Source organism: Carcharhinus amblyrhynchos, chromosome 8 (assembly GCF_965287045.1).
Source record: "Carcharhinus amblyrhynchos chromosome 8, sCarAmb.v2.hapA, whole genome shotgun sequence".
NCBI lineage: Eukaryota > Metazoa > Chordata > Chondrichthyes > Carcharhiniformes > Carcharhinidae > Carcharhinus > Carcharhinus amblyrhynchos.
The window spans coordinates 35,818,518-35,844,044 of record NC_137331.1 but is presented as its reverse complement, the minus strand read 5'-3'; the positions used below and the strand labels follow the sequence as shown (position 1 = coordinate 35,844,044).

The following is a 25,527-nucleotide window of genomic DNA, read 5'->3' as shown; positions in this document are numbered from 1 at the left end:
ATGTTGGAGGGGCTGGAAGTTGTGTCTGTCAAGCGGGCCGCTTTGTCTTGGATGGTATTAAGCTTCCTGAATGTTGAAGCTGCATTTATCCAGGCACGTGAACAGTTTTTCATCACACTCCTGACTTGTGCCTTGTAGATGATGGTACAGGCTTTGGGGAGGTAGGAGGTGAGTTACTAACCTCAGAATTCCTGGTCTTGACCCTGTAAACACATTATTTATATATCTGATCGAGACTGCACCAAACACAATCCCACCCAGGCCCTTTCCATATAACCCCATGCATTTACGTCAGCTAGTCCCCCTGACACTGAGGGACAATTTAGCATGGCCAATTCACCTAACCCACACATCTTTGGACTGTGGGAGGAAACCAGAGCACCCAGAGGAAATCCACGCAGACAAGTGGAGAGGGAATTTTCACAGTAATTTCATTACAGTGTGATGGTAAGCCTACTTGTGAATAATAAATAAGCTTTAACTTTAAGGTACATTCTCCACATGGACAGTGACCCAAGCTGGGAGTCAAACCCTGATCCCTGGCATTATGAGGCAGCAGTGTTAACCATATGCCACGCATATTTAACTCTATTCAATTGTATGGACAGTGACGGTTCAAGAAGGCGGCTCATTGCCATCTTCTCAAGGGTGATTAGGGATGGACAATAAATGCTGGCCAAGCCAGCGATGCCCATAACCCATGAATGAACAAAAAAAATCTGTTAAATCTGTTAGTGGGAAGTCTTATATAGATTGAGCTATAGACATGGGATTAAAGTAAAAGCTGAAATATTGGAAACAAACTGTTTTTCCAATGTTCATACATTGTTCTTATGAGGGCGGCACAGTAGCACAGTGGTTAGCACTGTTGCTTCACAGCTCCAAGGACCTGGGTTTGATTCCCGGCTCGGGTCACTGTCTGTGTGGAGTTTGCACATTCTCCTCGTGTCTGCGTGGGTTTCCTCTGGGTGCTCCGGTTTCCTCCCACAGTCCAAAACAGGTGCGGGTTAGGTTGATTGGCCATATTAAAATTGCCCCTTAGTGTCCTGAGATGCTTAGGTTAGAGGGATTAGCAGGTAAAATGTGTAGGGATATGGGGGTAGGGCCTGGATGGAATTGTGGTTGGTGCAGACATGATGGGCCGAAGGGCCTCTTTCTGCACTGTAGGGTTCTATGATTCTATGGTAATCTTCAAATTAGTATTTGTGGATAAGGACTGAATGTATGTAAGGATTTTTCGGGCGCACTAACTAAGTACAATTGTAGCTTATCACTTTGCTTGCATCTGTGACAATGAAACAAGACTCTTTGTGGGTGTTTAACTAGGGGTGGCATAGTGGTTAGCACTGCTGCCTCACAGTACCAGGGACCTGGGTTCGATTCCTGGCTTTGCTGACTGCCTATGTGCAGTTTGCACATTCTCCCTGTGTCTGCGTGGGTTTCTTCTGGGTGCTCCAGTTTCCTCCCACAGTCCAAAGATGTGTGGGTTAGGTGGATTGGCCATGCTAAAATTGACCCTTAGTGTCAGGGGATTCCCACTGTAGGAATTATTTTAGGTTATTTCTAACAGAGTAAATATGTGGGGTTACGGGGATAGGGCCTGGGTGGCATTGTTGTCGGTGCAGGCTTGATGGACAGAATGGCCTCCTTCTGCATTGTGGGGATTCTATGATACTACTTCCTAAGCTTTGTGTTTTATTTTGCTCTTTTCCTCAGTTAGATAATCTTGTAACCAATTGCATCAGCAGGGGAATATAAACACAATTGCAGTTTCTCAAAGAAATTCCAGATACCTTTGGGCATGTCAACATTTTAAGAGTTCACACTCTGCCATGCAGAATCTAACGTCTCCAATGTTACAACAATAAAATAGATAGAAGCAGCTTTATATCGTAATATGCAACAAAATTAAAATACTTTTAAAGAATTAAATAAAAAGTTAAAAGCCTTAATCTTGTACCCTTTCTTCCACCCTCTCAAATGGCACATGGAGGCAATGGGCTAGTGGTATTATTGCTTGATTATTTAATCCAGAAACTCAGCTAATGTTCTGGGGACCCGGGTTCGAATCCCACCACAGCAGATAGTTTCAATAAAATAAAAATTTGAAATTAAGAATTTACTGATAACTATGAAACCATTGCCGATTGTTGTAAAAACCCGTCTGGTTCACTAATGTCCTTTAGGGAAGGAAATCTGCCATCCTTACCTGGTCTGGCCTACATGTGACTCAGCAATGCCGTCTGAAATGGTCTAGCAAGCCCGCTCAGTTCAAAGGCAAGTAAGGATGGACAATAAATGTTGGCTCAGCCACTAAACACCCATGTCCCACAAGTGAATTAAAAAAAATGGTGGCACAGTGGTTAGCACTGCTGCCTCACACTGCCAGGGACCCGGGATTTAACATGAGAATAGATCCATTTTTGAACAGTAAAGGAATTAAGAGTTATGAGCTGATGGGTAAGTGGATCTGGGTGCACAAAAAGATCAGCCATGACCTTATTGACTGGCGGAGCAGGCTTGAGGGGCCAGATGGCCTACTTCTGCTCCTAGTGCTAATGTTCTTGATTCCAGCCTCTGTGTGGAGATTGCACGTTCTCCCCGTCTGTGTGGATTTCCTCCCGCAGTTCAAAGATGTACAGGTTCGGTGGATTGGCCATGCTAAAATTGCTCCTTAGTGGCAGGGGGATTAATTGGGTAAATATGTGGGGTTATGGGGATAGGGCCTGGGTGAGATTGTTGTCGGTACATGCTCAATGGGCCGAATGGCCTCCGTCTGCACTGTAGGATTATTTTAAGTTCTTTCTAACAAGCATAGTGTATTCTAAGTAGTCCACATTTTTATTTTCACTTTTTCTTTTGACGAGCAAAATATTTTGGACAGCTGTCCCCCGAAACTTCTTTATGAGGGTTTGGACTCAAGTTAGTCAGATTGGGTGGAAACGAAGTATTATTCAATGGCCATGGGATTTGATAAGGCCTGAAACTGTTGTGTGTGTTGTTGCCATGTGTGTTGAACCAGTGTTCACTTTATGCTGCCAGTTTATTTAGATTCTGTAGCATGCAATCAGCAACGGATGCGGCGTTGAGCAGCTGAGGAGGGAATGTGGCATCTTTAGAGATGACACTACTTACACCAGCTTGTAGCCAGCCTGAACCTCTTAGTGAGGAGCTGCAGTCTCGTTACAGCAAGTGCTGGAGGTGGTTGTGGAACAGAATGTCAGCGAGGACATTATATGAAGGAGCAACATGATAGAGAGCAAGCTACAAATTTTTATGGAGCTGCGCAGAGAAGTCGAGATATTATTGACTAGCAGGGGACCAGGGAGCAGGAGAAGTAGACCATTCGGCCCATCGATCCTGCTTCACCATTCAATACAATCATGGTTGATCTTGGTTGTCAACTTCTTTTACTCTTCAGTCAATCTCTTCCACATTGGTGGGGGCATATATCTTTGGTCAATGCTCGCACTGTAGCTTGAGGGTCTAGATACAGTGCCGCAAGAAGTTTCATGATCTCACATGAGTGGTCAAGGTCAGTGAAAGCATTTTCAAATGCCATATCCCACCAGTTGCGCCACTGACAGATACTGCGCTATTCACCGGACCTCCATCATTCACTGATCAACAACATGTGCCATTCACATCTGGTTACATTGATGTGCCTCACGGCTTGGCACAGCTGAAAACTTCACACTCACAACTCCCAGCTTGCACATATTACCAACCATTCGACCATAGCTACCAAATCACCCAAGCAAACTCAGTGACAGACTTCCTCTCCCTCGCAGGACCATAGCGGCACAAGCTAACTGGCAGAGGTCGGAGGGCAGGGCTACATGCTGATCTGGCATTGGAGGATACAATGTTTGCCATCAGTGGAGTGGCCATGACTGAGATCAGAACCAGTGGTGGCACTGGAGCCACTGAAAGCAGCAATGCCCTCATACCTTGTCCTCCTTCTCCTCAGATCCCATCCCCCCTCATTCCACACTCTCTTCTGATTTACAAGCTGCGGATGGCATACATACACACTTCTTGCTTTCACCTGCCTACCCTCAAAACTACCCCATCCCAGTACCTTTCTCCTTTCATATATCTCAGAAACTGCAACCACGTCAGGGCAGTGGTGGAAGAGAAGAGGGCAGGAGGGCCAGAATGTAATGATGAAGGAGAATCATCATTGCTCGCTCTCAGACTCACAGCTGCAATCTCCTTGTGAGTTAGAGGATAGCTTAAAGGCCAGATCTACACATGGGGAGACTCTGAGTAAGAACGGCCTACAGCCAAGGTAGGGAAGCATGGGTAGGCCAGGTGCCAGCTCGCCAGAGTGTGGGGCAGAAGCGTTTGTGAATAACGCAGGTGCCATCTGTACCCGAAAAGGTTTGGGCATGACACAACTGAACGTTACCAACTACCCAACCCTGGTGGCTGCAGCATGTTGCTCCTGGATAAGGTCACTTGAAGTGATCAGACTGTTGGAAGCTTTCACTTTAAGTTTTCAACACTCTTCAGTTAGTGATGTGAGGAGGGGCTGAATTAGCTGAGCTGTTCAGTTTAGTATTAATCTTTAGCCTGTCCCAACTTGTCATGCTCACACCATAGAACCACTGCACTGAGTACACATACACACATACATACACACACTCTCTCTCTCTTTCTCTCTCTCACACACACACACATGCACACACACAAACAGACATGCACACACACACACACACACACACCCATACACACGCCCACTTACACAGACACACACACAGGCACACTCTCTCTTTCACACACACACACATACACACACACCTTTGCACACACATACATACACATGTGCGGACATGTGCACACACACACACACACACACACACACACACACACACACACAGCCCTTTCACCGCAGATCTCTACCCTGCACAGTTTTCAAACAAATTTGTCTGTATTTATTAGCGAACAGAGAGAAGGTATCAAGTCTATACTGGCTATTCAATCCATTCCACTCCTCTAGCCTTTCCCCAATGCATTGCATTTTTAATATTTTTTACATCGAAAGCCATTTCCCTTTGAAAAGTTGCTGTTGAATCTGCATCTGCCACCCTTTCAGGCCATAACAACTCACTGAGCAAAAAGTAATGTACTTGTACAAACATTAGAACATATATAGAAACTAGAAGCAGGAGTAGGCCATTCGGCCCTTCAGTCATCATGGCTGATTTTCAAATTCAATATCCTGATTCCCCCTTCCCTCCATATCCCTCGATCCCAAGTACTATATTTAATTTCTTCTTGAAATACCACAATGTTTTGGCCTCAACTTCATGCTGTGGTAGTGAATTCCACACATTCACCACTCTCTGGGTGAAGAAATTTCTCCTCGCCTCAGTCCTAAAAGGTTTATCCTCAAACTATGACCCCTAGTTCTGGACTCCCCCATCATTGGGAACATTCTTTCTGACCTGTCTAACCCTATTAGAATTTTATAAATTTCTATGAGATTCCCTCTCACTCTTCCAAAGTCCAATGAATATAATCCTAATCGACTTAGTCTTTCCTCATATGACAGATCTGCCGTCCCAGTAATCAGCCTAATAAACCTTCGCTGCACTCCCTCTATAGTAAGAACATCCTTCCTCAGATAAGAACACCAAAACTGTATACAATGTTCCAGGTGTGGCCTCACCAATGCCCTATACAATTGCAGTAAAACATGCCCATTCCTATACACAAATCCTCTTGCTATGAAAGCCAGCATGCCATGGCTGGAATTTTACCATCCCTCCCACCATGGGATTCGGAGCGGGTGAGGGGTGGATAATGGGAAGGTCCCTTGACCGCGGGCAGGATTTTATGGTTTCAGGATGAGCGAGGCTGCAAATTCCCCTCTCAGTTGTCTTCTTTACTTCTTGCTGTACTTGCCCATTTACTTTCAGTGACTGATGCACGAGGACACAAAGGTCTCACTTAATATCCACCTTTCAATTCATACCCATTCAAATAATAATCTGCCTTCCTATTTTTTGTTACCAAAGTGAATAACTTCACATTTATCCACATTATACTGCCATCTGCCATGCATATGCCCACTCACTCAGTCTATCCAAATCACGCTAAACATCTCTGCATCCTCCTCACAGCTCACCCTTCCACCCACATCTGCAAATTTGGAGGTAATACATTTAGTTTCCTTGTCCAAATCATTAATACATAATGCGAATAGTTGGGGTCCCAGCACACATCCCTGCGGTACCCACAAGTCACTGCCTGCCAATTGGAAAAAGACCCAACTCTTTGCTTCCTGTTTGCTAACCAGCATTCTGTCCCTCTCAAGTGAGGCCGTACCTGGAATATTGTGCACAATTCTGGTCCCCTTATTTGAGGGAAGATGTAGTGGCATTGGAGTCAGTTTGGAGGAGGTTCACTGGATTGATTCCAGAGATATTGTACGAAGAGAGATTGAACAGTTTAGGCTCATACTGTCTGGAATTTAGAAGAATGACTGGAGATCAAATTTTAGTGTACAAGATGATAAAAGGTATGGATAAAGTAGACATGGAGCAGATGCTTCCGTTGGTGGGGCATTCTAGGACGAGAGGTCATAGTCTTATGATGAGGGGTAGCAAATTTGAAACATAGTTGAGGAGAAACTACTTCTCTCAAATGGTTGTGAATTGCTATCCTAAAGGCGATGGATGCTGGGACAATGAATAAATTTAAGAAGGAGTTAGATAGGTTTTTAATTGGTAATGGGCTGAAGAGTTATGGGGAGAAGGCAGGAAAATGGGGATGAGAAGCATTTCAGCCATGATTGAATGGCGGAGTGGATTTGATGGGCCAAACGCCCAAATTCTGCTCCTTAGGAACTTAGGAACTCAAGACAGTACTCACAATCCCATGTGCTTTAACTTTACATTGTAATCTGCCACGTGGGTCTTTGCTGAAAGCTTTCTGAAAGCCTAAATAAACCACATCCACCAGTTCTCCCTGATGAACTCTGCATCTCCATCCTCAAAGGATTCCAGTAGATTTGTCAAGCCCTTTTAAAAATCCATGCTGACTTTGTCTGATTACACCACTACTTTCCAAATGCTATGCTATGAAATCTTTGATAACAGACTCTAGCAACTTCCCTACCACAGGCCCACTGGTCTACATTCCCTTGTTTTCTCTCTATCTCCCTTTTTGAATAGTGATTACATTGTTACCCTTCAATCTGTAGGAACCATTCCAGAATCCAAAGAATTTTGGAAGGTGACCACCAACAGAGCTACTATTTCTAGGGACTTGTGTAAACACTGAGATTTCACCCAACTGAATGAAATTTGTTGTTATCATTCCAATGAATCACTGAAACTAAATTTCGCTAGGCACACTTAAGGCACAGGCTATGAATTTGTTGGTCATGTGTACAAATCTGGCTTGTTTATGTTCCACATGTAGCTATTGCAACACAAACAGCCGCTGCACTAGCTTTGCGCTGGATTAGTACATTACTGTGACCTTTAAACTGCACAGTCTAATAATCCTGGTACAGCGATGGGCAAGTTTTAAAAACATTCGAAAAATTCCATTGCAATGCTTAGTCTCAAAGCTGCCAATAGATGCATGATCTTTAACTCGCAAAACACGAATGTGAAAAGACCAGGAGGTTCCAGCTCAAGAAGAGAGTCCATTTTCTGCATGTTACTTATTTATGTGTTTTTGTAGTTGGTGAAATCAATTTCATTGATTTTTTTTTACCTTTTATTCACTCCACACTCCTGCTAATCATAGCAGTAGGGAGGATAGTGTTGGGTGTGTGGAGGCTTTGTGAACAAGGCACTCTCACGGAGAATCTCACCCTCGTCCGACAGTAAATAAAGAATTTTTGAGATGAGAGTTGCGACGACTGTTCAGCGTTAATGATTGAAAACCTTTAAAGAATCGCAGTACCTTAAAAGAAAACCCCATGAGGACTATGGGCGGCTGTGACTGCAGCAAACAAAAACTTCCTAGCCTGTCGTTACTTGTCTGAACTGTCAGTTATCATACTTTTGTTACTACAGGATGATTGTCAGTGATGTGTCACCGTTCACTAAGAAAGCACTCTGTGGTTTCTTCTCAGCTGTGGTGTTGGCACTGAGTTATTATTCGGTTGACACTGTGCAGATAACATTTGAGCACCTCTCTAACTGACTAAGCGAGGCTTCGCTATTTAATACTGGGCTTGTTTTGTCTGTGTGTGTGTATCCCTTTAACAGCATCTTGTGTGTGTGGTGTGTGTATCCCTTTAACAGCATCTTGTGTGTGTGTGTGTGTGTGTGTGTGTGTGTGTGTGTGTGTGTGTGTGTGTGTGTGTGTGTGTGTGTGTGTGTCCCTTTAATAGCATCTTGCATAACCATGAGGGTGTTGCTAACATGCTCCAGTTTGAAAAGCCATTTTATTCAGCATCTCCCCAACATTACAAAAACACAGGGAATGAATGTCAATTGCTTTAAGCGTCTTGACCGATGTGAGATATTAAATAATAAAAATAATAATAAGTTGATGCAAGCAGGTAACCTTTCTACATTTTGCTGTGTGCTGTTCAGATAGGGTGCATCTTTGAACAATGATTAATCAAATTCATATTGGGGGGGCTGGGCTGGGGGGGGGGTCTTCCTTATCTCACTAGGTGGCAGTGTACGACTACATCTGCAATGATGAGCTCACCATGCACCCGTCCTGTGGCTCTGTATCCCAAGGGCGCCGTCGAACCTGTGGCTCGGAGGCCGGCAGTGGAGAGATCGCCACTCATGTGTCGATCTACATCATACACCTCAGCGGCTTGCAAGAGCTGTACAGGCATTTCCTCCGGCTGCCTGATGGTGCCATTGTTGAGGTATTTAAAAGAAAATATATTTTATAGCCTTGTTTAAGGGTTATTGCAGAATGGAACATGAACCGATTAAGCTTAAAATGTGCATTGCGTGCATTTAGATGCGGGATGGTTGAACCAGACATGTCTTTTATTGTATTGTTTTTTCCCCTGCATTGGCACAACATGACACAAAAAAAATATCATTTGCATGAAAATAGGATGGCTGTCAAAAGACTGAAGTCAGCCTTAGCCCTTGCGAGATCAAAAGAATATCTCCAGCGTTCCATATTTACATCTTTGTTTTATTCCTTTGCCAAGCAGTAATGTGTCCACATCGATACGCCTTTTTCTCCAAATTGTCATCAGTTTTGTGTTACACTTTTATTACTGTCGGTGAAATGTTGTGACATTGTTTTACCCAGCAGGCTACAGCAGAATGTTTTATCATGCGCAGTAAAACATTGCTAATTTGTAACCTGGATTTTACGATCAGGAAAATGTATGAAGTCCATTATCCAATTGCCAAATAGATATTTCTTCTAAATGTATTCAGTCACGAAAGAGAGTTTCAGGGGGTGGGGCGGAGGGGGGGGTGATGTGGTGGGGGGGGAGGGGGGCAGCACTTTGAGAAATTAGGGTCTCCAGCATTTTTTAGAGGCAGTGAAATATATTGACTGCATCTTGGAGAAATGATTAAAGTTTGTTTTTTATTTATTAGTGGTACAAATAGGCTTACATTAACACTGCAATGAAGTTACTGGGAAAACCCCTGAGTCGCCACACTCCGGCACCTGTTCGGGTACACTGAGGGAGAAATTAGCACCTAACCAGACTTCTTTTCAGAGTATGGGAGGAAACGGGAGCACTCGGAAAAAACCCATGCAGACATGGGGAAAATGTGCAGACTCTGCACAGACAGCCAGGAATCAAACTCAGATTCCTGGTGCTATGAGGCAGCAGTGCTAACCACTGTGCCACCGTGCTGCCAAAGAAAGAAAGGCATGTATTTATATAACACCCTTCAAGATCACAGGATATCCAAAAGAATCTTCCAACCAATAAAGTAGAGGCACTTTATTATGATGGTCATTTTAGACAACCATTGCAATCAAGTTTCTCTCTAATAACTCAAATAAATGCTTCGTAATTTTAAACAACTCCACCAAATCTTGTCGTAGCCTCTCTGCTCTAGCTTCTCCAGTCTGCCCAAACAGTAATGGCCCAACACTGGAACTATTCTGATACATCCCTTAGGTACCTTTGCTAAAGTATGCCTGCACGGTGGCACAGTGGTTAGCACTGCTGTCTTACAGTGCCAGGGACCTGTGTTCGATTCCCAGCTTGGGTCACTATCTGTGCAGAGTCTGCACATTCTCCCTGTGCTTGCATGGGTTTCCTCCCACAATCCGAAAGATGTGCTGATTAGTTGCATTGGCTGTGCTAAATTGTCCCTCAGTGTACCTGAACAGCACTGGAGTGCGGCAACTAGGGGATTTTCACAGTAACTTCATTGCAGTGAAGACTACTTGTGACAATAATAAATAAACTTAAAGATAACACTTCAATTCATCCTGAAAGCGCAGTGTCCAGAATTTGGCAGAGCATTCTATCTCAGGGTGAATTAGTGCTTCCTAGGTTTAGCACAATTTCCTAACTTTGAAACTCCCTCACTCTTGTTTATAATCCCAAATGGCCTATAATCAGTTTTGTTAACCCAACCAGTCCAATATTCCCTCTAATTCCTCTTCTTGGGGATATGTATTGGCAATTTGCTTAATTGCGATAACCCTTTAAATTATAAAACAATCATAAATATTTCTACTCTATAACTACTTAGAGCTGTCAGTCAAACCACTTTCTTAATGGGCACCCCTTTATGATAATATTAATTTGTAAAATCATCCATTGCAGCCCAAATCCTAGACTGACAGTTCCAGGCTTATGTGACCAGATAGAATTAAATATCAGGCACCATTTTCTTTTAAACTCCAGACATTTACTTTTTTTAATTTAAAGCCAAACAAGAAAATCCATTGATGCTATCACAATGCCATGAATTTTGACAGTTCTAATGTGTTTGGACAGTTCATTGGACAGTTTGACAGTTCTATGACAGCTTAGAGACTTCCAATGAGTTTATGCACTTATTATGCACTTTCATGTTTATCCCAAAGTGTGCCTTACATCTTTCAAAAGTGTCCTAGGACCATATCCGAAAGTAGACATATCAGAGAATCATAGTATCTCTGCAGAAGGAAACCATTTGGCTCATCGAGCCCGCATCAACAACAATCTACCCCAGGCCTTAAAACCATAACCCCACGAACTAACCCTACTAATCCCCCTGACACAAAGGGGCAAATTATGATGGCCAATCCACCTAACATGCACATTTTTGAACACTAAAGGGCAATTTAGCATGGCCAATCAATCTAACCTGCGCAACTTTGGATGTTGAATAACATTGCAAAATCAGAGGCCAGTAGATTTCTAGGCCATCAACTTTTCAAATCTAACCTGAATGTTGGTGCCCTTTAAGGTTTTGTGTTGTATTTTCTCAGACCATGTCCCTCATGACAGCTCATATATCAAATTAAAGACATCACATTAAACATGTGTTGGTAGGATTGGGAACACTGGTTGGATGTATTTAGGGAGGTTCTGCAACAATTGGCCCAATTTTACCATCACATTGCGCCTGTTCTCAGGTGCAAAAACTTGGTAAAGTCGGGGGTGAGGTGAGTCACGTGATTCACGTCCCTCCTCTGTGTTGGTTCCCCCTTTAACAAGACCCAAAAATGGCTGCAATTGGGACTGTGCCCAAAACGGGTGCAATGGCCATTTACATGCATTTGTATGCATTTAAATTGACATAATCGGCTGCACGCCCAACTTTACCAGCACTTCCCCTCTTTACCACTGCGTCGGTTCACCCAGATTCAGTGCTAAACAGACATGCTTCACAGAAGTTGGATTTGAGCACTCCAGTTAGTGAGGAGCTAGGTCCCTAGAGTCCAACGGCTCTGTGCTTGAGATCGGGTGGGGGGAGTGGGGGAAGGTGGTCTGCTGCCACTCTGTCGGACATCGGTGGGGGAAGAGGGGGAAGGGCCTGCTATCAGTCTGAGTGGTGGGGGGATATGGAGGTCAGTAATGCTGTGGGGATGGGGCAATGTCTGTGGGAGCCTGGGGGAGGCCCGGGAGTGATGTGGTCGGGGAGCAGCATGCTATCATTTTTTTCTGCGCGTGCACAGTTGGAGCTGGAGCTGCAGGAGTTCAGGCGCATTAAGCCCTACCCACTGGCTTCTGCGGCGTAATATCAGAATCGCTGATATTTTTGCAAGCAGAGTGAGTATAGATGTGGCCTCAGAACGGAGTCAGATCTGAAACACTCCCAGTTTCAAGTCCACTGAGCACTCAGAATAAAAATGGTAAAATAGGGCCCAATGACTTACTGCCTTCAGCCAGCCCTTGCCCCTGACTTTTTCCCACTGGCTACATGTCCATTCACACATTGCACCCACCAGTCGAATAACAAATGGATTTTTTTTTTATCTAGCTGGTTGATTCCTATCTGTCAGCCTCTGATTATTCCATCTCAGCCTTTAATTTTTCTCTCGGGGCTTCTTGCAGCCGCATCTCGGAAATTACCTATCGTTCCTGCAGACAACCAGGGCAATCTGGGAGGATTGGCAACCTTGCATGTTTACCATCTCATACCTTTAAGGTCTCACACTTGAGCGTATCACATCTCAACGCTGTCACTTCCCAAAGCAGCAAGATTGCTTCCTCGCCGTAGACTCTCCATCCAGGGGAAACAGCCTCTCAGCAATTTCTCTGTCAAGTGTGAGTGAGAGAAAGGCAGTCAGACAGAAAGAGTCGGCTTTGAATTAATACCGAGACTTTCCGACGGAAGACTTACAAGTGACAATTGTGAGCAGTGCCAGCTTTACCCAGATTTAAAGCAATTAAGTGAAACCGCAGAACCATAGAAAAGTTGCAGCACACAGGGAGGCCATTTGAGCTATCTTGTCTATGCCAGCCCGAGGACACCCAGCTGCCCTTTCTAATCCCACCTTCCTGCACCTGACCCATATCCTTGTAGCTTACAGTACTTGAGGTGCAGATCCCAGTACTTCTTAAGAGTTTAGGATCTCTGCCATCATAGAGTCATAGAATCCCTGCACTACAAAAGGAGGCCCTTCAGCCCATCGAAACTGCACCAACTCTCTGACAGAGTGTCTTACTCAGGCCCTCTTTCCCGCTCAATCCCTGTTTTTCCACACATTAACTATGGCTAATCCATCTAACCTATATATCTTTGGACACTAAAGGCCTAATTTTACCATCGTGTTGCGCCTGTTTTTAGGCGGGAAAACTCAATAAAGTTGGGCATGAGACGAGTAGCATAATCTGTGCCCACCTTCGTGCCAGTTCCCCCTTTAACAAGGCCCAAAAATGGTTGTGATCAGGACCGTGCCCAAAATGGGCGTGACAACAATTTAAGTGCATTCCCATGCATTTAAATTGACTAAATAGGCTGCATGCCCAACCTTACTGGCACTTCCCCCTTTACCACTGTGTTCGCCCATCCAGAATCGGCGCAATTTGGGTGCTCCAGTTAGTGAGGAGGTAAGTGCTGAGCATCCAACGGCTCTCTACTTGAGAATGGTGAAGGGGGAAAGAGGGTTCCTCTGCCACGCTGCCTGAGATTGGTGGGTGGGGGGGAAGGGTGTCCACTACCACTCCACTGAGATTGGTGGGGGGAAGGAGGGGGTGGGCCTACGGTCAGTCTGGCTGGAAGAGGGGGTGGAGTAATTAAGGGAGTCAGTAATGTTGTAGGGGTGGGAATGTCTGTGGGAGCCAGTGGGAGGCATTGTCCGGCCTGGGAGCGATGTGGCAACGGAGCAACATTCTATCATTTCTTTTCCTGCGCGTGTACAGCTGGAGGCACCGATCGGAGCTGTATTCGGGCATGTTAAGCCCCACCCACAGGCTTCTGCAGCGCGATTTAGAATTGCTGATAATTTTTCTGGCAGAGTGCATATGGGTGTGCCAGTGGGTCTAAAAGTCGGATCTAAAACACTCCCAGTTTTAAGTCCACCCAGCACTTAGAATAAAAATGGTAAAATAGAGTCCTAAGGGACAATTTAGCATGGCCAATCCACCTAATCTACACATCTTTGGACATTAAAAGCACTAAGGGGTAATTTAGCATGGCCAATCTACCTAACCTGGACACCTTTGGACATGTTGTTCATTGGGATGAATTTCATCTTGTGTGGGCGAGGGAGAATGAACTATGTCTGAGGATCGGGGGAGAAGTGATAGCAAACACATTGACACTGAGGCTCCAGTTACTCCAGTCTGACCCGGGCATGGTAGCCACTGAGCATTTAGCCAACTGCCGATCAGCAGAGACTTGTGAATGGACCAACCACCCTGAGCTGGGTGAGATTAGGACAATCAGCACATGGTACAAATCCACCATGAGAGATAAGGGGAGGTTCGGGGTTAGGAAGGGTGGAAACTGATCTTCCATAATTACATCCATATTTCAGAGGAAGAGAACATATTTTGGAGAGGGAAGAGAGAAGAGCTGCAGAAATATTGCAGGAGATAGAAAAAAAAATGCTTTAACAAAATAAATAACTAGATACAAGATCCAGATGGGAGATCACCTGCAATTTTTTGCAGAGCAGCAGATAAATATTAAGATAAATATTGTGTCAGTGAGCCTTTTTATGTTTTAATATCAGCAAGTTACGTAATATTTTTACTTTGATTTAATTTGACTTATTATTGTCACTTGTATTAGTATACAGTGAGAAGTATTGTTTCCTGCGCTCTATACAGACAAAGCTTACTGTTCATAGAGAAGGGAAGGAGAGAGTGCATAGCAAGGGTGTAGAGAAAGATCAACTTAATGCGAGATAGGTCCATTTAGAAGTCTGATGACAGCAGAGAAGAAGCTGTTCTTGAGTCGGTTGGTGCGTGACCTCAGACTTTTGTATCTTTTTGAGGACTCTGGGTCTGTATTCACTGGAATTTAGAAGGATGAGGGGGGGATCTGATTGAAACTTACAAGATACTGTGAAGCCTAGGTAGACTGGACGTGTAGAGAATGTTTCCGTTAGTAGGAAAAACTAGAACCAGAGGGCACAACCTCAGACTAAAGGGACGATCCTTTAAAACAGAGATGAGGAGGAATTTCTTCAGCCAGAGAGTGGTGAATCTGTGGAACTCTTTGCTACAGGAGGCTGTGGAGGCCAGGCCATTGAGTGTCTTTAAGGTAGAGATAGATAGATTCTTGATTGATAAGGGGATCAGGGGTAATGTGCAAAAAGCAGGAGAATGGGGATGAGAAAAATATCAGCCATGATTGAACGGTGGAACAGACTTGATGGACTGAGTGGCCTATTTCTGCTCTTATGTCTTATGGTCTTTTCCCCGGCAGAAGAAGGCAGAAGAGAGAATGCCTGGGGTGTGTGGGGTCCTTGATTATGCTGGCTGCTTTCCTGAGGCAGTGGCAAGTGTAGACAGAGTCAATGGATGGGAAGCTGGTTTGAGTGGTGGCCTGGGCTTCTTTCACCACTTATTTAATTAATTTGGTCCTGCGATGTATTATTTCAGCGTGTTTGTTGTGTCACAGTAAGGGGTTATTCTGTATCATGTCTTTAATTAGCATCAAAAAATATATCCTGCTCTAGCTATTAGGGAGGTTTAACAATGAATGGTGGGGAAGTAGTCCATGAAGCAGTGTCCCTATGCAGTAGAACTGGAAACTATCCAGGCTGAGGTTGCGAGCTGGCAAGTAACATTCGTGCCACACGGTGTCAGGTAATAATGAGAAAATCTAACCATTGCCTCTTTACATTCAATGGCATTACCAGTGCTGAATCCCCCATTATCAGCATCCTGAAGGTTACTATTGACCAGAAACTAAACTGGAGCCACCATATAAACCCTGTGGCTACAAGAGCAGGTCAGGTGCTCAGAGGAACTCATCTATCCAAAGACTGTCCACCGTCTGTATGACTCAAGTCAGTACTGTGACGAAGTGTTCTCTACTTGTCTGAATGATTGCACCTGAAAAACACTCAAGAAGCTTCACAGTATTCGACTAATGTTCTGGGGACCCGGGTTCAAATCCCGTCACAGCAGTTGGTAGGATTTGAATTCAGTAAAGATATCTGGAATTAAGAAGCTACTGATGACCATGGAACCATTGTCGATTGTCAGAAAAATCCATCTGGTTCACGAGAGAAGGAAATTTGCTGTCTTACCAGGTCTGGCCTACATGTGACTCCAGAGCCACAGCAAGTTTAAAAGTTTATTTATTAGTGTCACAAGTAGACTGACATTAGCACTACAATAAAGTTACCGTGAACATCCCTTAGTTGCTACACTCCAGTGCCTGTTCGGGTACACTGAGGGAGAATCTGGCATGGCCAGTGTACCTAATCAGCACGTCTTTCGGACTATGGGAGGAAACTGGAGCGTCTGGAGGAAACCCATGCAGAGGCAGGGAGAACGTGAGACTCCACACAGACATTGACTCAAGCCGGGAATCAAACCCTGGTCCTTGCTGCTGTGTGCCACTGTGCCACCCGCAATGTGGTTGCCTCTCAACTGCCCTCCAAGGGCAAGTAGGGATGAGCAATAAATGCTGGCTAGCCAGTAACACTCATCTCACAAATGAATAAAAAAAAATTGATCCAGCACAAAGCAGCCCACTTGATTAGCACTCCATCTACCGTTTCAACATTCACTCCCTCCACCACCGATTGTACAGTGGCCACAGTGTGTACCAGTCGTGACACACACTGCAGGAACTGGCCAAGGCTCCTTTGATAGCACCTTCCAAATCTCCAACCTCCACCATCTGGACGGACAAGGGCAGCAAACACATGGAAACAACACCAGCTGCAAGTTCCCTTCGAAACCACACACCAATCTGACCTGGAAAAATATCACCACTCCTTCACTGTTGCTGGGTCAAAATCCTGGATCTCATAGAATCATAGAATCTCAACAGTGCAGAAAGAGGCAATTCGGCCCATCGAACCTGCACCAACCGCAATCCCATGTATTTACCCTGATAATCCCCCTGACACTGAGGATCAATTTAGCATGGCCAATCCACAGAACAAATCACCGAAAAAGAACATTATCAGTGATTACAACACATCATTATAGAATCATAAAATCTCTACAGTACAGAGTCAACCCATTGAGCCCGCATTGACAACAATCCCACCCAAGCCCTATCCCCGTAATCACCCTGCTACTTTCCCTGACACTAATGCACAATTTAACATGGTCAATCCACCTAACTTGTAAATCTTTGGACACTAATGGGCAATTTGGCATGGCCAGTCCTATTAACCCACACATCTTTGGACTGTGGGAGGAAACCGGAGCACCTGGAGGAAACCCACGCAGAAACGGGAGAACGTGTAAACTTCATACAGACGCTCACTCGAGGCCAGAATCGAACTCATGTCCCTGGCGCTGTGAGAAGCAGTGCTAGCCACTGTGTCACCCTCCCTGACAGAACAGTGGGTGTACCTACAGCACATGGACAGCAGCAGTTCAAGAAGACAGCTCACCACCACCTTCTCAAGGGCAATTAGGGATAACAAATGCTGTCCCTGCCAGCAAAGTCCACATCCCGCGAAAGAATATATATTTTTAAAAGGTATCAGTGTTTATAGAATCCCTACAGTACAGAAGGAGGTCATTCAGCCCATTGAGTCTGTACCGAACACATTTACCCTGCTAATTTCCCTCACTCTAGGGTGAATTTAGCAAGGCCGATCAACCTAACCTGCACATCTTTGGACTGTGGGGGGAAACCGGAGCACCCGGAGGAAACATGCGCAGACAGGGGAGAATGTGCAAACTCCACAAGGCCAGAATTGAACCTGGGTCTCTGGCACTGTGAGGCAGCAGTGCTAACCACTGTGCCATCCGTGTGACAAGGACAATTAAATTGCCCTGTCTTCTTTAGCCTGTCGACAAGTTAACGCTTTTCAGGAAGTATAGCATTGGCGATCGGTTGGATTATATTACATCTCTTAATTGAAAGTGAAGCATTTAGAAACATTTGGGTAAAAAATATCTGTGTTTAAAATGTGTATTAACAGTGTAAATGCGGTGATTAATGTTGCTACTCCATGCCTGTGGTAAAAGCACCAAAACCTTTTTCTTACAGTGCAAATTTCTTGTAGGAAATAGCAGACAGGAAATATTTGTGAACACATTTACAATGCTGTCATCTATTGTAAAATCGAGGAATCCATTTGTCAGTTACGCCATCTGTTTGGATTGGTGCTCCTGTAAACAAGTAAGGTCACAAGAAAGAATCCTGATCCTGTTTAATATTCTATCCTTCAGCCTGTCTTTCTAAAAATATGCATATCCGAGTTCTGATGGCAACATCAAGGATCCAGGTCGGAGGAACTTAGTGAAGCTGACAGGATGAGGAAGGCAAATTAACATGGGCATTTGAAATGACAGGCTCACCCAGCCTTAGCCTAGATAAATGACTTTCCACTGATGTTAAATCGCTTCCTTGACATGGTCAGATGTTGCAGCTCCTCCCTGCCAGTTCCCCTGTGGGCCAATCTGCAGTGACAATCAGCAGTCAAAAATAAATCTTCATTCAACACATGTAGACACAACACTAGCTATTCCGAAATTTTGAGGACGATTTTCAACTGCAGGCAGTCCATTTCTATTTCCAGACCCCAGCGGTTGACCGCTGAAATGTGGCGGCGGGGAGCAAACCCCCCTCTTCCCCAGCCCCCTCCTGCAGCAGTTGTCTATCTTCCATGAATGGGCAAGGAGCATTTGAAGTGCAAGGCTGCTTACATGTGCCAGTTGGAGTCCAACACCAGTTGTAGGACCCGGCTGGCGATTTCTAGGTACAGATGGGCAGAATGGGCACACTCTGGCCGTGTGAACCAAGTAGACAATGACGTAGCCAAGTGGGCCCTTTAGCATGGTCCAAACTGCTGCCAGCTCCTGTTGGCCTTTTGCGACAGTGCCGAATCTGGGTCCCATTTGTGAGCTGGCCAGTCCCTTGCACTCCCATGATGTTAAAATGTGGCAAGGGAAGAATTCCGGTTGGAGAGGTTCAGCTGTGGATTTTCAGGAGAGGGATTTGTGAGCGCTTTGAAAGACAAAAGTTGTGGTCGAAATAAGGTGATAGCTCACAGGGACAGAGGAATCAGAAGTTCCTTATTGAGGATTAGGGCGGTACGGTGGCACAGTGGTTAGCACTTCTGTCTCTGGTCCTGGGTTCAATTCCAGCCTTGGGTGGCAATCTGTGTGGAGCCTGCACATTCCCCCTGTGCGTGAGTTTCCTCCAGATGCTCTGGTTTCCTTCCACAATCCAAAAGACATGCAGGTTAGGTACATTGGCTGTGCTTAATTCTCCCTTAGTATACCAGAACAGGGGACGGAGTGTGGTGACTAGGGTACTTTCACAGCAACTTCATTGCAGTGTTTATGTAAGCCTACTTGTGACACTAATAAATAAATGATGAAAGGGTGATGATGGTAATTTTCAAAGTAAAGTCAAGGAATCTTTTGTGATGTATTATCCAGTGGGTGAAGGAGGGAGGATCCAAGGAAAGGGATTGGGTGTTGTCTATATGAGCAAAAAAAATGAAGTCAAAGAAGGAGGAAGTTTTTCCAGTGATGGCATTAGGAGACATAGGTGAGGAAGTTGCAGGTTTACAGCAAGGTTAGGCCTATACCGTGGGGTGGGGGGGGGGGGCGTGGGGGGGGGGGGCGGCGTTGTGGGGGGGTGCGGAAATTGGTCTGTGTGCAGAGGGAATTGGGGCAAACAGCTGAGGCCATATATTAGTTCTGTGCACACAATGGATGGAGAGCAGAGAGATGAGGGGAGATGGTTGGTAGCTGTAAAAAGAAACTGGGGACATTTTGGCACTGCAGTGTCATCCTGGAGTGTTCAATGGTTATGACAGAGTGGGGTCATGTGAGATGGAGGGAGGGGAGGAATGACTAGGATGGGGTGAGAGGTCATGGAAGTGTTTGAGCAAATCAATGACAGCCGCAGAAATCTTGTGAAAGATGGAGGCTGAAGGCTAAGCTGTGAGGAGTTTGAAAGTTAGTGAGGCAGGAGGGAGATGTTTTCCTTCCCCATGGTGCATACAGAAGGAAGTGGAGAAATAAATCAGGGGTTGCCATGGGGCCAGTACTTGACGAATAATGAGATAAGAAGGCATTGTAGGCCAGAAGTAGTCTGGGGTGGGGGTGGGGGGATGAAGCCAGGGATGAATTTGATAACAGGTCATTCTCAACTCGAGATGTGACTGGACCAAGAGCCAATGTAGGTTAGAGAGCATGAGGATGATGGGTGAACAGAAATGTTAGGGTATATGTAGCAGATACTTCAATGGGTTCAAGTTTGCAATGGGTGGAGGGCAACCAGTCGATTTTATAATTTTAGGGCAGCGCGGGTGCACAGTGGTTAGCACTGCTTCCTCAGCCCAAGGGACCCAGGCTCAATTCCAGCCTCCAATCATGGTCTTGTGTGGAGTTTGCACATTCTCCCCCTGTCTGCATGGATTTCCTCCAGGTGCTACAGTTTCCTCCCACAGTCCAAAGGTGTGTGTGTTAGGTTGATTGACCATGATAAATCGACCCTACTGTCAAGAGGATTGACAGGGCAAATGACGGTTACGGAATAGGGCCTGGGGTGGGGCTGTGGTTGGGACAAACTCAATGGGCTGAATGACCCCCTTCTGTACTGTGGGGACTCTATGCTTAACTTGTGTTAGTGAATTGGTGCCACTTGGTGTGGTTAAATGAGGTGAGCCACTGAGAATGGGCAGTCAGTCTTTCTTACAGTAACTGCAGCCTTTGGGATGGTACAGTTTGGCCAGGATTCGTGAGTTTACATTGGGTCAGTCAGATAATTGGAGCAAGGGCATCAGCATTATATTTGGATCCTCCTTTAGATACCTGCATCCTAAGAGAGCGATGGTGACCATGGTCTTTCATTGGATTTGTCCATCTTTATGCTTAGGCAAAGCGCTACAAGCCATGCCTTTGCAGTATGGCTGACCAGGAAGCTCTCCTGCTGTTACCAGCTGCCAACAGAATTCACAGGCTGGTAACCAACCCTTCTGACCATGTCATGAATGTACCTGCCACAGCAATTAATTTGTTTTGATTTGATTTATTATTGGAAGAAGTCTCACAACATCAGGTTAAAGTCCAACATGTTTATTTGGAATCATGAGCTTTTGGAGTGCTGCTCCTTCATTAGGTGAATCACAGGCTCCGAAAGCTTGTGATTCCAAATAAACCTGTTGGAATTTAACCTGGCGTTGTGAGACTTCTTACTGAGTCCAGCCCTGTCCAATATTGACATCTCAACATCATGATTTAGTGTTGTCACATGTATTGGGATACAGTGAAAGTATTGTTTCTTGCATGCTATATGAACAAAGTTCAGTATAGAGTACATAGGGGAGAAAGAAAGGAGAGAGTGCGGAATATAGTGTTACAGTCATAGTGAGGCCATTTGGTAGGTCCATTCAAAAGTCTGATGGCAGCAGGGAAGAAGCAGTTTTTGAGTCGGTTGGTACGTGACCTCAGACTTTTGTATCTTTTTTCCATTGAAAGAAAATGGAAAAGAATATGTCCAGGGTGCATGGGATCTTTGATTATGTTGGCTGCTGCTTTCCCAAGGCAGTGGGAAGTGTAGACGGAGTCAACGGATGGGAGGCTGGTTTGTATGAAGGACTGGGCTACATTCACAGCCTTTTATAGTTTCTTGCAGCCTTGGGCAGAGCAGGAGCCATACCAAGCTGTGATACATCCAGAAAGGATGCTTTATATGCTGTCTCTGTAAAAGTTAGAGGAATGAAGTCTTGGAATGGGATTTAAACCTGGAACTCTAGCCTAGAGGCGGGGACTCTCTCCCTGCGATACTAACCCTCCCATTCCACTTGGATCAGGAATCCTATACAGTGGGTTTTAATGAAAAGCGCTTTGGTACATTGGAATTCTGTACTTGCATCTGATAATGTACTTATGTGGATCTGAATACAGATTAAATATAACCGGAAGGGAACAAGTTACTTGGAAATAAAGGGAGATATTAACCACTGAACTGAACTGGAATTATCTACAATGAATGGAATAGAGCAATTGTAGCATTGCAATGAACTGCATATTAAGCTGCACGGTGATTAAGTCAGTAAAAAAAAATTACAATAAACCCTAAATTTGCTGAAAAGTATAGAAAAATGGAAAATCTGTTAAGGATTAAACCAATTTGTTCAAACTGACCCAAGGAGAAGTCTTTGTAATAGCAAATAGTATGATTGGCAAGAACAGGAACTACAAGGACTGCAGTTTAAATGCTTGGAGTTCTATTGGAAATGACAGCTATTAAAAATAATTAATGTTTGTAAACACAATATACTGGAAACAAGTGAATTTTGAAATATTATTAACATTAGAACAAGCTAAAATTAAATCATGCAGTTTAATAGTTGACTTCCATTATCAAAAAAAGGTAACAACTTTTTCTTTGGCCTCTGTTAAGTTACTAATAATCTCTTTGATTAGCACTGACAGGTTGCATGTTGTGATGCGGCCAAGAGCCTCTCTTTAACCAATAGGGTCACAGTGGCAGCCAAAGCCAGGCCATATAAGGCTGACTGTCATTTGCTGCTAAGCCAGCCTCTTGATGTCTAAAGAGGCAACCTTCTGCAAATCCTACCCACAGCTTGAAAAACATGACACCCGAAGCAACCTGCTCGACATTGCTGGCAGCGAGTGGCGTCACGACTATTAAAAGACATGTACGCTTAAGTGGAAGCTTCTCCTGTCTAAAATTACACCCTTCTCCGAGTCCAAACAGAACGGTTCAGTATTATCGGAGATAAGCGCTGAAATACTGTTGCACCATCTGAATGCTTATATCTGTTTCATTTCCTGAAATGAAATGAAAATCCTGTCCAGGAAATGAAATTGTAATCATTCAAGTAGACTTGGTGACCTGTACGTTGCACCCTTATGTGATCCTATACTATCGTGCTCATCGGGGGTGTGTTGTATCGAACTACTGATTAAGTGAGGTGGACTGGCCATAATAAATGCAAGGAGTTATGGGGATAGGGCGGGGGGTGCAGGGTTGGGAGTGTTGGGGGGGTTGGTAGGGAGGGACAGTGGTATGGGCCTGGGTAAGATGCTCTTTCTGAGAGTTAGTGCAGGCTCGATGGGCTGAATGGCCTTCTGCTGCGCAGTAGGGATTCTATGGGCCGGAATCTTATCACTGTTCATACCGGCGGGATTTTCCCATCCTGCTGCAGCGAACAAAGATTTGGCTGGCTGCCAAATTCTCCAACCTCACTGCAGCAGGAGCCTGGCTTGAATGGCAGGTAAGATCGCACCCTACGGATTCTGCTTAAGCTTTACTTAGGACTGTAATTAGTTGAAAGGGAAACTCGTATTCTCAGGGATTGTGTGGGTCAGGCTAGATTTCCTTCTTCTTAATTCATTTGTGGGACATGGGCATCGCTGGCTGGCCAGCATTTATTGCCCGTTCCTAGTTGCCCAAGTGCACTAGAGACAACCCCATTGCTGTGGCTCTGGAGTCACATGTAGGCCAGACCAGGTATGGACAGCAGATTTCCTTCCCTAAAGGACATTAGATGGATTTCCCTGACAATCGACACCGTTCATCAGCAGATTCTTAATTACAGGACCTTTTTCATTGAATTAAAATTCCACCAGTTGCTGTGGCAGGATTCAAACCCGGGTCCCCAGAACGTTAGCTGAGCCTCAGGATTAATAGGGTGGGATTCTCCAACCACACTTGCCTGAAACCAGAGATTCCCACCTGACTTCAATGAACCTTTACATGGTCTGCCCCCTCCCCCCACCACCCCCCCCCCACCCCTCCCCCATCCCCCAAGTTCTAGTGGCAGGTGGGATGGGAGAATTCCAACCACTGTCTTGCGATAATGCCACAAGGCCATTGCCCCACCAATTATTCCAATAATTAAATTATAAACCCATCCTTTATCATGGGATACATGGTTCTTTTGCATTTCGGGAGAAATCTTCGTCCTGGGCATGTTATGACGCCCCCAAACAAACATGGAAATTTCAGCTAAGTAAAGACTAGTTTTACCTCAACTTGGTTTGTGTCTGTGGATCAGCACATACAACTTTTGAATGATGTTCCCCATAATGAGGCAGGTTATTGTGCAATTATTTATGGATTTGTGTCCTGGATAAGCTTGGCAGCCAGACTCAAACTCTTTAAACAAAAACTGCCCATGAAATCTGAAGATGCATGCGTGCCTAGCCTGGATACAAAATACGATACAATATGCTGAGTGACACTTCAGGGAATAAAACAATAGATTCAATCCATTCTCCGAAGCAATCTTGACATTTTGGTTTTATTACAACTGAGTGACATCCAGCATTTCCACAATCATGCGGAGGGGCTTTTTTTTTTACATATTTAACACAATTTCAGGGAAAAAATATGCACTTGTTTTATTTATAAAGATCTGTCTAAACAAAATGCACTGACAGTTCACTCGATGGAACACTAGAAAATGATCTTGTTTCTGTTCGGTGTAATATTCTTTTAAAATAATGTATAAAATGAAGTCAGCAAAAGAATGAAAGTGGCTTTCAGATCAGAATTGATGGATGCTCTTTGGAAGGCAACATTCAGATATTCCTTTAGCTTAAAAGCAAATTACTGCGGATGCTGGAATCTGAAACCAAAAGAGAAAATGCTGGAAAATCTCAGCAGGTCTGGCAGCATCTGTAAGGAGAGAAAAGGACTGACGTTTTGAGTCCAGATGACCTTTTGTCAAAGCTAAAATGCATGGGAAGTGGGAGATATTTATACTGCAGGGTGAGGGAATGAAAGATGAGTCATAGCCACAGAAACCAGGGGAAAGGCTGCTAATGGCAGCCCATAGAGAGAATAGGTGTGAATTGCTAAATGGCTGAAATCAGAGGGTAAACTGTGACAGATGAAGATGTGGGGGGAAGGGGAGAGGAATGGGTGGGACAGAGGTAAAATTTAGAAAAGTTCTATTCTTTCGGTTTATTAAGCACTGGGTTTTGTTCATCAGTAATAAGATGATGACGTGTAGATAAGAAATGATCTATTGAGATGGAACAGTAATTGTACACTGGACAAAGCAATCTGAAACTTTTTTGTTATACTTTTAGTTATTAGTGTCACAAGTAGCCTTACATTAACACTGCAAAGAAATTACTGTGAAAATCCCCTAGTTGCCACACTCCGGTTCAGGTACACTGAGGGAGAACTTAGCACGGCCAATGCATCTAACCAGCATGTCTTTCAGACTGTGGGAGGAAACCAGAGCACTGAAGGAAACCCATGTAGACTATGGGGAGAACGTGCAGACTCCACATAGAAGACAGTGACCCAAGCCAGAAATCATTGAATCATAGAATCACTACAGTATAGAAATAGGCCATTCTGCTCATTGAGCCTGCACTGACAACAATCCCACCTTATGTTTGTATTTACAAAGGGCAAATCAGTGAGTGGAAACTGGAAGGTAACATTAACATAAGAATGTCTTCGAACTGTTTTTGTCCTATGCATTTACCTCAGCTGCCTAATAGGAGGTGGCTGTCCCATCCTGTCTGAA

General features: G+C 44.6%; 1 protein-coding gene across 1 annotated transcript in view; it reads left to right on the top strand.

Moving 5' to 3' along the window:
- ofcc1 (orofacial cleft 1 candidate 1) overlaps positions 1-22,670 on the top strand; it is a 213,192-nt gene extending 190,522 nt beyond the window's left edge. Inside the window, exons 19-22 of the mRNA XM_080193522.1 lie at positions 8,749-8,845; positions 11,539-11,568; positions 20,889-20,975; positions 22,602-22,670. Of these exons, the coding sequence (XP_080049648.1) occupies positions 8,749-8,845; positions 11,539-11,568; positions 20,889-20,975; positions 22,602-22,670 (283 nt within the window). The remainder of the gene's footprint in view (positions 1-8,748; positions 8,846-11,538; positions 11,569-20,888; positions 20,976-22,601) is intronic.
- The last annotated feature ends 2,857 nt before the right edge of the window (positions 22,671-25,527 follow it).